The 14771-nt window shown below is 46.1% G+C and overlaps 1 protein-coding gene across 1 annotated transcript in view; it reads right to left on the minus strand.

The window, feature by feature from the left end:
- Window positions 1-3056: 3056 nt before the first annotated feature.
- KIF24 (kinesin family member 24) overlaps window positions 3057-14771 on the minus strand; it is a 23985-nt gene continuing 12270 nt past the window's right edge. Inside the window, exons 7-12 of the mRNA XM_010134597.1 lie at window positions 13460-13565; window positions 10578-10649; window positions 9831-9940; window positions 6530-8956; window positions 5521-5614; window positions 3057-3197 (exon numbers count right to left, since the gene is read on the minus strand). Of these exons, the coding sequence (XP_010132899.1) occupies window positions 3057-3197; window positions 5521-5614; window positions 6530-8956; window positions 9831-9940; window positions 10578-10649; window positions 13460-13565 (2950 nt within the window). The remainder of the gene's footprint in view (window positions 3198-5520; window positions 5615-6529; window positions 8957-9830; window positions 9941-10577; window positions 10650-13459; window positions 13566-14771) is intronic.

A 14771-nucleotide genomic window follows, 5' to 3' on the forward strand; every position in this document is an offset into this window, starting at 1 on the left:
AATCTGCTGCAGTCAAACAGATGTTTTGATCACGTTCACTTTAAAACAAATTTTACCAGAGTTCTAGTAAGTTGAATTTTATTGTAAATAATGTCAATTATTCAAATAAACATCAAGCGTCTGCCATGAGCATTAACAGTTTTTGTTGCACCTGAATACAGAAGTGAACCCGGTTTGGTTCTGTATGTGTCTGATGGCACGTGCCCAGGGTCTTAGACTGCTGTAACGACCAACGCTTCCACATACGTTCCTCAAGTTGAAATGAAGACTGCTCGATATTGCGTCAGTGCAATATCGAACAGCAGGAAGGGGTGACACTTCTAAAATGCTCATTTAGCATATTTTTATGCAAGAATTAAAGCAGCACCTAGGTAGTAACCTCGGGAGTGGAGAAAAAAGTTATTGTTTTTGACAGCAGCTCTGGTAGTCTCTAGGAGCTCAGTTTTGGTATCTCCTGGGTGTGCAGCACTTCAAGCATGTCCCTAGTCCTGTTTTTGCCAAGGAGGGTGGATTCTCACAGCTAGGGCTGCTTTATTTATTTTTATTTTGATTTGAGTCAAGTCCCACATTCCACAGGGGAAAAAAAAGCTCTGAGAACAAACCAATAATAAAATACTTAACAAGATGGGTCTTGGGGACTGGCTGGACGGCTCCGGTTTAAAAAGATTTTCAGACCTTAGAAAACTGCTTTGTTGTTGTTGTTGTTTTGTTTATTGGTTGTTCCTGGCCATTCCTCCAGGAAATGAATAGATCCTGCTCTGGGAACTTGCGCTGGGGCTCAGATCTGCCAGACAGACTTGCCTTTTTCACGGTGGACTGGACAGGATTCGCAGGTGGCTCAAATCTGGTAGCTGACTTAACCCCTGTCTCCTCTGCTCCAGGAAATTTTTGGTCACTCATCTGTCCCGTTACAACTGCCTCTGAAAATACTGAGAGCACACGGCCCTGGTGGATGTGCGGATGGTTCTGCATTGCGTGTTGCTTTAGAAATAGCCGCTTTGCGTGAGAGACTGAAAATGCCTGTGAACGTGCTTTGCTGAGCTGCTTTAAAAAGCCCTGGAAGTACAACCAACCAGTGCCTAGATGTCAGAGTAAGTGAGGAGGAAGTTTGCCTCCCTAGCACTGCATTACTGGCTGGGCACCTCATTTTCCTGTGACCCGAGCACAGCCTGCACTCAGCCTTTTCCTCAGCCCCGAGCGAAGCTGCCGCGCTCCTGGGCAGCTCCTGATAGTCCAGCGTTGGGTATGCTCGCCAAGACAGCACTCCCATCTTTCAGAAGGTATAAGGACTACTGAGCTGTCGCGTGTTCTCCTCACCTTGAGCACAGAAAGCTCTCCCTGGCCCCAGGAGGTGGGGGGAGACATTTTAAGAGCCACTTGGTTTAAAGGGGAGCCTGCTCTCCCCTCCATGGGTTTAACAAGACACTGGGTGTCCCGCTGCTTTATAGCTCTCTGGTGACTGTCAGCCCCGCTGCCCCTCGCCGTGCACAGACACCAAAGTACCGCTGACTCTCAGAGTCTGGCTCCTGGCAGCCTCATTTCTCCAGGCTGGGAAGGCTTCTGAAAAGGGGCCTGGGAGACCTGGGTTTGGGTGTGACTTGCTGCTGGCCTGTAACCTTCTCGAGAGCCATAATCTCAGACCCTGGGGAAACTCTGCGCTCTGCTCCACGGAGTAATCCAGTCTCAAGTGCAAGGTGGAAACTAACCAGTGCTAAAAAAGCCCCAGCAGTTAGGGCACTGACGCAGGACTTTCTTCTGTTCAGTGCTCCCCTCGCTCTTCTGTTCCCCAGGGCTACGCTGTGTGACATTTCTGGGAGTACTTGCACCAAATGTGCAACCCAGATCACGGAGTGTCACCGTGATTACTGCACTGCTGCTCGGCCAGACCTGGGCTCCTCAGGAAAGCTGAAGAAGCTGGCAGTAAAATTCACAGCTGGCTGGGCAGCAGTGTTCCCTCACCCTCGGCATGTCTGGCTCCTGAGCTGGCTTTGATCGAGCTACTGCAGGCATTACTGAGGAGACACTTGGATGGCCGAATGCGTGACAGCCCTAATTTTGGAGTGGGAGCGCTGGAACAGCATGGTGTCAGCTGACCATGTTTAAAAGGCACTTGTGGCTTCAGCAGGTGGAGTTGTTTTGTGGTTCAGATGTGATGAACGCAGCAGCAGAGTTTTTGCAGTGCTCCTGCTGATAGTTCTGTAGTTCTCCATTCAAACACCAACTTCATGTAACAGCACTCTAGGCAGTTTCTGAAACCCCACTGCCTCTGGCCAGACCCTCTTTTGATGTGGAACATCAGTTCTGTCAACCTGGACGACCAGCAATCCACAGCGGTGCCATAGTGGAGAGATCAGACACCTTGCTGTTGGCAGCAGGATGAAACCCACGTGCTTATTAACGCGCTAGAAGAACCTTTGGTACAAAGTCTCTACGAAACCACTCATTACCCATGACTTAAGCCACCTCTTTCAGGCGCTCTGGAGTGTTCATCCCAAGCAAAGAATAAACGTGACAATGGCCTGCACCTTCTGAAAGCGACAGCACTCCTTGCCCTGCCTTGACTTCCACTTAGTTACGCTCCAGTTTCATGAGTGTACTTAACAAGTGGTGGTTCCTCTCTCTCTTTCCTGGTTTTTGTGTGCACACGCTTTTCTGGAGAGCTTTTGAGCATTTCTGTGCAGACCTGTGTCTCCCTTCAAGCTGTTTTTTCTTTCCCCTTCATTCTTCTTGGCAATACAGAAGTACCTTTAATGTGCGAGAAGCTGCGGTGAACACCATGGACAGGACTGCCTGCTGCTGGGTGAGCTATTTAAAGGCTGCTGAATTGTGAACTCCCAAGAACATAGTGGACTGGTATTAAGGAAACACAAAAGCTTGTGGTGCCAAATAGCTGTCTCTCATTTACTCAGAATTCTCTCCATCCTTATCTAAAATACACACTAATCACAAACATCAAACCAAAAGCTATCCCCTACCATCCCACACTCTGCAGCATCAAGGGTAGCAAAACACTGGCTGTTTACGTAGCTGTTCCGTGCCTCTGGAAGAAAAAAGGTCTAAACTGGTGGAGACATTTGCAGGGACATGTCGGTGCCTTGAGAAGCTGAACAGAGGTGAAGCTGTGCTCGCATCATTTGGATACACTTCAGCTTCAGCAGCAAAATTTCATCCAGCTCGGTCACAAAATGCTGAAAATCCTGGTGAGGAAGGCAGAAGGAAAAGTTTAGGGAGCAACAGTAGCAGCAGGTTGGAGAAAATCAGCTTATTTTATGCACCGCAGCAATACATAAAAGCCTGTTTTCTGGTCTGCAGTGTAGCGGATTTAATCAATGTTATTAATGTCCTGACCCTCACAGACGAAGGTCAACGCCTCTGAGTACCAAGGTTCACTTAGGCTGGTAGTTTCATCTGCTGGTGGAATTACAGCTAATACATCGGTTTAAAAATAAAAATGTATAAAGCACCTGTGACTGCCCTTCTCCACGGGTTAGCCTTTCCAAGGCTTGGTACAGGGACTGGTCATCTGGCGTGCAGTTTTACAACATACAGAACGCTGCTCCTGACAACCCGTGTTGGACCCAGCAGTCATGAAAATACATGGCGAGCTGGGCCACTCATTGACCACTCTTGGGAGACAGAAGGGGTTATTTCACATCAGGTCACAGGGCCAGCCCAGCTCCTGCATGGCTACGGGTCTGCTAGCTCTGGCATGAGAAATATCACAGGGGACACAGCTGAGGGAACTCTACCTTCCACAGCAACCTGCCACACGGAAAAAAGTGACACAAAACCGTGGTTAGAACTGACGCGGAGGCAGTTATTTTTGAGGAGGGCTTGTATTAGTAAGGCAGCACTCAGACTCGCTCTGCCCTCCAGCTGAGAGCAGAGCTTGGTCTCTCTGTTCACAAGTCAGTGCCTAAGAAGCCGGGAGGTGTCAGCATGCTCAGCGCTAGGGACTTCAGCTGCCACCGCTTGAAAATCAATCATTCAAAAAATAATCTGGCATGGCTCCAGCCATCTTGTGCGCTGAGTCTTTGTCTTCCTAGGACATCAGGGCTGTAATGAAGACCAGCCCAGCTGCTGTGGCATACTTTTCTTGAGCACTTTAAATACTGCTTGGTTCAGTATGTGGCCAGTCGTGGCAGGAGTCTCTCCTGTGGCCAAGCTTTCGTGGCTAGAGAAGCTGCCACCATCTGAAAGTGGAAGGAGAAAAACATATACAGGAACTCCACTGTGACCTCATTGCCCAAAGAAAGGTCACGTGGTGAAATAACACTACAGGATGTAGGTTATTCACACACTGCTGGGAGACAAGCTTGTCATGATTCTGCTAGCCAGAAAATGATTGCTTGCTGCAAGGGGCAAATAAATGGTGGGGGAGGAAGGGCTGGTGTCCAGTGACCGACAGACTTAGAAAGAACAATCTCAGAAGATTTAAAAAAAAAAAAAAAAACAAATGCTCAGTATCACTTCATTTCCTCCAGTGACCGACAGACTTAGAAAGAACAATCTCAGAAGATTTAAAAAAAAAAAAAAAAACAGATTGCTCTGTATCACTGCATTCTCTGCCACAAAACTAATACAGTTTATGGCTCTTCTGCTGCTTTGTGAACTTTGTGTGTATGCTACCTGGTAACACACCACATGCAGCTGGAAATCACAGCAAATAAGCCAGGTGGTGGCTCCATTCTGAAATCCCCGAGGCACGAGTCCCTGCAGCTGTACTTCAGATCTGAACTGCGGTAGGAATTGAAATGGTTTGGTAATGTAATGCAGTAATGAAGCTTGGCTTCACTGGTAAGATAAAGAAAGTGGGAAGGCAGGAGGTTCTCACTGGGAAATGTTGATAGTCTGGGTGAGAGATGAGAGGTCTCTCACGGCTGTGACATGCGTCTGCCCAGGTGCAACAAAGGACCGCCTGGCTAGCCGCTCTTTAGGTCCAGCCTACACTACTGTCATCTGAGACAAGGTTAAGCCGAGAAACACCGGGGTGACAAAAGTCCAGAGCCTGTGAGGATGCAAGGCACAGTGGTTAGAGCACTGGAGTCAGTGGGGCCAGGGGCTGGCACGTCTGCAGTGTGGTAAGCAAGGGACCGCCAGAAGGAAGAGGTGACGTGGCACTAGGCCACCAGCTGCGACATCCCAGTGTCATGCTTTAGGGCGTGCTGTTTTCTGCACTACTGACTTACATGCTCCGGCCTGTAAGGAGAGAAAGGTCACATGGAAAGGCACCCTGTTTGGTATGGTCTGGCACACCTCACGCAAGGTTAAGAGAAAGCTGTCTCATCAGAGACAAGCTGTTCAGAGTCGGCCCATCAGTCTCCTTCTCTCTCCAGTACCTGCAGTGTGGAGACTGGCAAAGACACAAAAGGTACCGAAAATGCGTGGCATCTCCTAGGACTCAGGAGGCACCAGCAAATGAGAGGAAGAACTGGAAAGGAATGTCACATCACTCATTCAGGTTAATGATCTCCAAGATTAATTAATGCAGGTTCAGTGGGCACTGAAATCACCACTTACCATGGCTGACATCTGATTTATTAAGCAGTCCTCCCTGAAGCACAAGGATGCCATTTCATCCAGCTGCTGCTGACGGGCCCGAATCACGGCCTGTCTAATGAACATAAAATATATGACTGGTTAGGCAGCCTGCTGTGCTACCTGTAATTACTGCTGGCCTCAATAAGCCTTTAAGGAGGAGGAGCACCCCGGAGGAAGCCTCGCCCCAGCCTGTATCCCTGGCAGTCCGAAGGTGCACAGCAGTGCTCCTTGAAGCACAGGGGACTGCGCCGTTCGGGGTTAAAGACAACCTTGATGACCCAGGACTGCTCCGAGAGGAGTGACCACAGCCTCTCACTACCACAGGCGGCACAGGGGCACACCCTGCTTTCTACCGTGGGGAAACCTAGGAGCAAAAATAATTGTCTAATTAATTGGTGAAAGCCTCACAGCTGTGAGGCTGTAAGCCATTTTGGTGAAAAACAGGCAGGGCGGAAAGGCAGTGCTGCTGTTCGTCTCTCTGAGCGAGCTGCTCTGGCCAACAACCGATTTTCAGTCACGTGAGGGGCAGTGGCAGCTCGGAGTACTCTGAAGCTTTACATCCACGTCTTCAGCGACTGCCAGCCTCTCCAGCTGTTTTTCTTTCCACAGGGGTGGAACAGCTGTCACAAGGTTCTTGATGGGAGGGTTTGATATATTTTAGGTACTTAGAGCTCACAGGAAGCCAATTAGTTACGGGGAACTGCAGTTTGTGTTATGGTGTTCATTCCTCTAGAATTATCTGAGGAAGCCCTAATAGAATAATTGCCTTCCTGTGAGGTTTTAAAATATCACTAAATAATGAGCAATCATGTATTTATAAGTTAATGACTATAAATTATCATTAATCTCATTAAGTAGTTATTTCACAGATTGATTTCCCATCGGTTTTTAAAGTACATATGAGTATGATATACAAATAGAGGCAAATGTGTCACACGTCTAGAATTTCTAAGCTTCATGACAAACTTCAGTGACGAGCAAGACTTACTGTGCCTTTTCCAGGGCCTCCCCCTGCCATTTTCCCGTCTCTGATGTAGCACTCGGAGAGCTGCTGCTGTACATGCCTGAGGGGCTCTTTGCATGTGCTAACGGCTTATTGTCTTTCGTTGCAAAACCTGAATCTGCAGCAGAAGTATCCTGTGTAAAAATGTCCTCCATTAACTTGTTTTTTAGCAACGATGTTTCCTCATTGCTGAATGATGGCTTGGTTGGGTCTTCAGAACGACTGAAGTCCTCGTTCCTCAGTCCTGGCTTGGGCTGCAATAGGAGGCTGCTTTCCTGAGAGGGGGGCTGGACTGTGTAATCCTTATGTCCTGCCCCGAGAAGACACGACAGAAAATAGCTCTTTTCAGGTAGATCAGCATTTATTTCCTGAGCCACTGGCTCAACACTAGGTCCTTGATTTGAGATGGATTTTCCTGAATTACCAGTGTTATCTTTAACACCAGCATCACACTGTCTGCCACCTGAGTATTCGCTGTGCGTTGAGGTACTGGAAAACAAACCACCCTCCCTCTCTCCACTGGCGCCCGTGGATTCAGCTGCGGATGTTTCTGTGGGGTCACATCCAACAAATGAACCGTGAATGTCTCCTTGCTTTGAGGAACCTGAGCCCAGCAGGAAGCAGCATGCCTTCGCATCACAGCAGGCAGCTGAAAGCCACTTGTCCCCTGTTTGTGGGGAATGCAGCAGGGTGCAGTGTCTTCCACCATGACGCGTTTGCTCCCCCAGTTCCAGCATGCTGTCTGTGAGAGCTCTGCTTCTTGTACACTGCCAGCCGTCCTCCTCAAACCTCTCCTGGGAGCCATGTATCTTCCCGTCCAATGCCTGCTTTAGTAGGGGGGACTTCTCTTGGTTAGGAGACACTTCCTCTGTATCAGTTGTTTCCTTGTAGTCAAGAAGGGCCATTAGCTCAGAAGTGAATTGTGAGGAACAGCTGGAAAATCCACAGTGGTTAACTCCGTTTATATGAGCTTTCCATTTTACATCTCCTGCATAGGCAGCCTGTCTATCCAAAGCAGATTCTTCCTTCTCTTCCTGTTGGAGATCAATCTCTTCACACTCTGGAGTTCCCGACTTCAGTACAGGAGAAATATACGAGTTGGAAGCATCCTTTTCTGGAGTTAAGGTGGCTTCACCGGCGTAAACGAGACATCTCTGTTTGGGTTTGTACTGTTTGTGATCAGATAGGAAATCGTTGTCATTCTTCCAGTTATGAGCAGGATCTTCCTGCAGGCAGTAAGGTTTTTCTGCAGTATTGCTTGGAGAGGTCTCGATAGTTAAGTCATAGCTCCAGTCTGATGGAGTTTTGCTGCAGCCTGTATGTTTAATGGATTCCTCTGTCTTTGGGCTGCCCTCACGACAATCCCAGCTGTCATCTGCTTCGTGTTCCTGCATGGGTACTGCGTATTTAAAAAGCAGATCCTGTCGCTTTTGGCCTTTTTGCTCTTCTTCTGTTCCTTGTTCTCTCTGATGAAGGAAAAATGAAAGCTGACTGCATTTGTTGGTGTTTCTTCTTTTCACGCTCTTTTGACTACAGACGGGTGAGAAAGAATCTTCACTGAAATCACTGTCATCCAGATCCTCCAGCTGCATCCCCTCTTTGCTCTGTACTTCTGTGGGAGTCAGGCTCAGCTCCTGTTTCATTTGAATGTCCTGGTGCTTGTATTGTGTCAAAAGACTATCAAGAGGCTGATAGTTCAATTTTTGCTGTAGAATAGGTGGCTGCTGAAACTGCTGGTGATAAAGACGTAGATGCTCTTCCCTTTCCTTCTGAAATGGAGGCAGATTTGTCCAGGTTTCAACATATTGTTTGGAAAAGGTGTTTTCCCATTCCTGTCTGCTGTCAGCAGGCAGATTTCCATCTCCAAAGGAGAAATCGTCTCTAGAAACAAGCTGTTTCTGAACAGGCTGCACTGTCTGGACTTTCAGGCACTGGACAGGTGGTCTGTCTTGCACGTGCTTGTCTCTCTGTCCACTCTCTTTTGTTTCTGCTGTGGCAGCATTTTTGATGATGAAATCCTTCACGGCAGGGTTCTTTTCAGAGTGGGGGGACAGATCATCAGTTTTTTTCTTCAGGGGATGGGCTATCCGCAGGACTCCCTTAAGTGGACTAGTGTGGTGGAACCACAGTGAGCTGGGATTTCCTTTGTAGGCATGTCCTTTGTTGATTCCCTTGGGGGTAGAGGTAAAAGGGACACTCACTGGCTGGAGTGCGGCAGGACATGCCTTTGGTTTTGCATTTGCAGCATTTGAGGGCTGCTGGAGGCCTAGCTTCACTTTCTTTGGAGAGCTCTTTTCCCCAGGCGGCAAAGAGGGAGAGTTTTGGACACGTTTTGGTGATACATTTCCAGCTGTCCGACGCCTGTTTGTGACAGGGGTAGAACATTTAATCCCTTTCTTCAGCTCTTTGACCCTGTAAAAGAGGCTGACTTTAGAATATGTCATGCTGTCAGATAAATAACAGCGTCTTCAGAACAAACTACTGCTTTCACATATTAAGGCTAAACACTGAATTCAGTGTCATTACTTCTGTTTTAATTGTCAGTGACCCACGCAGGCACCAAACCCTCACTGCCAAAATGCCTGAACTTCTGGAATGGTCTACAGCAGAAATTCAAATGCTTCCTAACAGGTCAAATGAGTGAAGATGACTTCTGTTTCAGCGTCAGGGGTTTGTATTTCCATACTTTATAATGCAGCGTGGCACAGTGCTTGCTCAAGACATGCTAGTACTCTCCACAGCACATGACAGGCCCATGAGACGCCAGCTACGGCTTTTGGAGTACTTGCAGTGGTGTTAATTAGCTCACGTGACATGTGTATGGGCTACAGCGGTCCTGGATCTGACTCAGCGGTGCAACTATGAAGAGCTTCTTAATTGGTTTCACCCAATCCCTTCAACTGTTTCCTTTCTTCCTCTTCCCATTAAGCATCTCTTGTTCTCTTAACCCCAGCTCTGCACAGCCTGTATTCTACCTCCTCCTCCTCCCTAGGAGGGAGGGTGAAGGACTTACAGACATTCTACGCACAACTTCAAAACTAAAATATTTACAGTTACATTTTCATCACTAAAAGCTGTCATCAGAACGGATTTACAAGACCCAGAGAATTTTAAGACCAAACATAAAGGCTGGAACTGGTAAGGGTTTTACCTGGATTGTGAAAATTGCATTTCTCGTCTAAATCACGATTTCCAATGCAACCAAAATAAAATGTAACCACAAACACCATGCATTACCTTTCTCTTTGTGTTTTTCACCTTGGCAAGATTGAGTTTCGTCACCTACCTGTCAGCGTATCGTAAAGTGTTCAGGGTGTGCTCGGTAGCTACGTGGCTAGGTGATACATTGGCTATCATACACGTCTTGGAATTGCCAATGAAGGAATCCTTTAGCACCTAGGATTGGAAGGAAAAAAAAAGATTCTCAGCAATTCATGTACCTTGCATTTCCTTAAATCAGCAATGTGTACAGAGCAAGTTTAACATGAGTCAGGTGATGCACAGTTCCTGTCTCTTTTTTCTTTTCCTCTTGTCTCACTTTGTCTTGCAATTCTTTGTTTATGATTTAAAATGAATACAAGTGTTAATCAAGGCTCTGAACAAGCCCTTGCACCAGGTGCCACAAGGCTGCCCGTACATTTTGAGGAGTAAAGCATATGTGACAACCAGGGCGCAGGAATGTTGATGAGAAGTCCCAGGACTGTTACTGCACAGAAGATGCAAGATTGGTTGCAGACTGAGTGGAGATGGATGGTAACTCTGAATGAGTCTGGAAGGCAGTATTTTGGGATTTTGTTTGGTTTTACTTTTGGTTTATTTGGTTTTTACCACACCAGACCCCAGGACTGACTGGGGGACCTGGCGGTTCGCCTTAGTTCTGTGACTACCTTTAAAGTTAAATGGTTGCAAAAGTTACGCATTTCTCTCTTCACCAAGAGTTAAATAGCAGTTATTGAATTATACCATTTTTAAAATCTTTTTTGTTTTGTCCTCATCAGGGAAACTTCTGCTGTTGCCTTTCTGCTCATTTTACCTGAGTTAATTTGCTTTGCCGGAAAGGAGTATGCGCATGTTCCTGATCCAATGCCCGGATGCATTCCTTCAGCTACCAAAAGAAAGAAAATAAAAAGAGAGGGAAAAACATATCAATCATGCACTGGCATCAAGCCTAAGCTACGAATACACTATTTCCCTCACGCACCTTTAAATCACATCCTACTGTGTGATGTCCCTTGCAAGGGGAGTTTGCTGCTGCCACAGCCTCGATCCACCAGCTTCAGCTAGTTCAGTTAGGGCAGCGATTTAGCTGCACTCAGAGCAAGCGGAGCTGCAGCACAGAGCACAGCTAGCCCTGCCTGATGGCCTTGTGGGCTGTACAAAACCCGAGCAGCTGGGTAAGCACATGTTTAGCACACACAGAGCTCCACTCCACTGTGGACCCGCTGCTGCCTGTACATAGCTAACTAGGTTGAAGCCAGATGGCGTGTGTCCCAGGCTGTGCTGCAGTTTGCAGGGCAAGTGTACCCTAAAAACAGAGCTTTTCCGTCTCTTACAAATTACTTTCCTCTAAAAGAAGCTCCTCGCCTTCTGAAAAAACCTCAATGCTTTGGACAACAGCAGTGCAAATTTCTTATGCTACCCTGGCACTATTTTCATTTTCTTTAGTCAGAGACGGCCCAAGCTCTAAGTGCATATTCCTCCTCATACTGACTGCAGTCTGCAGTCTAGGTGTCCCATCTTTGCCTGGGTACACTGGGACGGGTTAGAAGGCAGCTGATCTCAAGCCATTTTCTCTTCACACCAGTGCAACCTGCCAAACCCAGCCAAAGGATGGACCAGCAACAAACAGTTAGCTGGGAAGGGAGCTAGGTTCAAGTCCAGTTTCAAGCCCATGCTCAGAAGGTCGTAATACGCAGCCTGGCTAACAGAACATGAACTGTGACCTTTGACAGGCTAAGAAGAACTATACACAAAACACCAAGAATGAAAGAACAGACTACCCAGGGAATGGAGATAGAGCTACAGAACTGCCACTAAAATTAACAGACTCAGCAGCTAGCTAGGCCCGTGCCTTTCACAGAACTCATTACATCTTCTTACTGTTGACAACCATCAACAGAGGTAGCCTGAAGAAACACCTCTTGATTTATTACCAGACTTGGAAAAAGGTGGCATGTTCAAACTCAAAGAGGTGCACTTTTTTGCTATGTTTCCACTGGAATAAGCACAATAGCATCACACTCCCTATCAAGCCTGGATGCTCTCTAAAATTGGCAGAAATTGACTGTATAGCCACGGGACAAGTAATTTAGAGCAAATATTGAAGGAAAAGTAAGCAGATTACATTATTGTCATGGTTATACTAGCATGAAGCAGCTTTTCTGCATTTAAAGCCTTATTGAATTCTGAAAACACACACTTAAAACAACACTTATTTCTCACTTTGACTGCATTTTATTAAAAATCACACCTCTAGCAAGTAAGAGATCAAACTATTATAATTTTTTGTTCTGCTCCTCATAATATCAGTATCTGAGTATTTTCTACTTGAAATCAAAATGAATGTTCAAGCTAGCAGTAAACTTCATGTCTTTTAAGGCCTGGAAGGAGCATTATGACCATTGAGACCAGAGCTCAGTTTTACGGGTTGCAGGTCAAGTAGACCTGCCCAAAGATGCCTTTTATAGTTCATTCGTCACTACTTGTAGACTGACTATGTATTTACTCAGCTTCACACAACACCAAAAATACACACTCTGATTTTAAAGTTCCTTTCAAAAGAGTCTCATGAGCTTATTCTAAGCCTCACTTCTCAGCAATCTATTCAGCAATATCTTCTGGTCGTGTCCTGACTCCCCATGCCAGGCGGTTATTCACCAGCAAGTACTCAGAAAAGGAACACATTCACTTTACAGGCTCTCTCCCAGTATGAATGCTAATGTTCCACAGCAGGAAAGCCTCCGTGCACAAGAACATTCTACACTTCCCAAACAGAGCAAGCCACCTGTTTACAGCACTCTAAGAGAGGTGGTTGTGTGCAGTGACTTATGCACTGTTGACTCACTGATTGCATATCATGTTCAGTTTCGGTTAGGGAAGCCCTCAGCCACCAGTGAACTTTGTTCATTCGAGGTGCAAAGGAGGTGCAAAGCCTTCTGCACCATTTATACTTAGAGGCACCTCTGCTTTATCCTAGATGGCATTTCTCTGCTCTTTGTCTCTCTTTACGTAACTTTGCATTAAGAGTGCATTTCTTCCTGTTCCTTCCTTCCCACACACAAATTGCTAGTTTTTATGCTCTTGAGCATACTCCTGATTTGAAAGAGAAGTCTGAGTTCAAGTGGTGAAAATAAACAGCAGGAACAGATGAAAGCAATGTGGCAATCCTGACCCAATATTCTCTGGAAGTAAAAGGGACAAAACTTTCTATATAAAATATACTATACTGTACTAGTTATACTACTTTCTTCCCCAGAAGGGTTGTCAAGCCCTGAAACAGGCTGCCCAGGGGACTGGTGGAGTCACTGCCATGGAGGTATTTAAAGGACATAGATGTGGCACTGAGGGGCATGGTTCAGTGGTGACTTGGCAGTGCTAGCTTAACGGTTGGATTTGAAGATCTTAAGGGTCTCTTCCAAACAAAAACAATTCTGCGATTCTATAGCTAACATTCCTCATGCTCTGTTTACCTGGCTGGCTGTAAGAATGGATTAAAAAGACTTTACTTCCATAATGAAATATTTTCCCTCTTATAATTGTCTTTCAGGCATGGGATGAAGTAAACGGTACACACTTTGCTTGTTTTTTTCTTCCCCTCCTGGAATACATACATATATTAATCTGTGGTTCATTTTTGTCCTAAAACACATGGTAATAATTAATACAAAACCTTCCCCAGACATGCTAGTAGCTTACTGCTAAAAGACTTTGGTTTATTTCTGCTCCTTCCATTTTTGTTTGTCGATCTGAGTCTCTGGCATCAGCTGCCCTTTCACTGCCAGCCAAGTCAATGAATGATATCCTAGAAAAAACAAAGTTGCATTTATTTAAGGAGCTTTTCTTTTTTTCCTTGTCATTTTTCTTTTTTAAACCACAGCACTGCAGCACATGACATCAGAAGAACGATTAGAAACAACTACTTCAGAACAAAGAACAATACCCACGGGACATTCAAAATTTATCCAAAATAAGCATAGCAGCAGGAACAATGTCAGAGCATCCTGACACTAATACAATCATAATAGAAAGTGTAATTGGGTGTGACGAGAGTGCTCCATTTTATTGGATAAGCTGTTTAAAGTGCAACACATTAATCGCTCCAGGTGATCGCTACGCTTGTAGCTTTCTAGGAACACAGACAAAGAAATACAAATTTTTTTATTCTCCTTCCAGGTAAACCAGGCAACTGGCCTGTCAAATGGGAATTCAGGGCAATGTGAACAGGAGTTTCCAGTGTAGTAAGTACTACACTGAGCTTTCAGTGTTCCCTGTCCCTTCCTTCCACAAAACTCGATTACTCCCTCTCACATTCCCTAGCTCACAGTGCCAACTGCTGTACTGACTGCTGCACTGTATCTTTGTCTTTGCCCTTCTTTTTCTGGAACAGCCCGGACTTCACTTACAGGGTTATCTTGGGATCCTTTCGCCGCTCCAGCTCCACCTCACTTTCAGTAATGAGAACGGTGGCACACATGCCACACCTACAAAACCACATTCACATCTGTTTCTCAGCCTGCCTGTTGCCTTTTCCTCTCTCCACTAATTGTGGCTCTCCCATTTAGCCTTGTTTTTAAAATAAGACCCTGGGAAGCAAGACTGCATGGTAATTGTTGGAAGGGTGTGTCAGCATGGTTTTTTGACACCCAGCAGTAATAAAAGACCTCTTTCCTCAGACCTGTTTCTTGGGGTTGTTTAGTCTGGAGAAAAGATGACTGAGAAGAGGCACAATTCCAGTCTTCAAATACGTAAAATGGCTGGAGGTGAACTGCTCTCTTTGTCTGTTGCAGATAGCCCCAGAGTCACACGCTCAAATTATGAGGGAGGTTTAGGTGAAGTACTATGATTCCTCTGACCAAAGGCAAACGTCTCTAATGGAATCATCTCCACCTCAGCTACTCACCTCGGACTCCCTTTGTAGTCAATTACAGGATAGAGGTGCTTTGAGGGGCAAATGCATCTGACCTAATTTAGGTGACTCTGCAAAATGGCTTGCATTGGATAACCGAAA

Source organism: Buceros rhinoceros, unplaced genomic scaffold (assembly GCF_000710305.1).
Source record: "Buceros rhinoceros silvestris isolate BGI_N320 unplaced genomic scaffold, ASM71030v1 scaffold12244, whole genome shotgun sequence".
NCBI lineage: Eukaryota > Metazoa > Chordata > Aves > Bucerotiformes > Bucerotidae > Buceros > Buceros rhinoceros.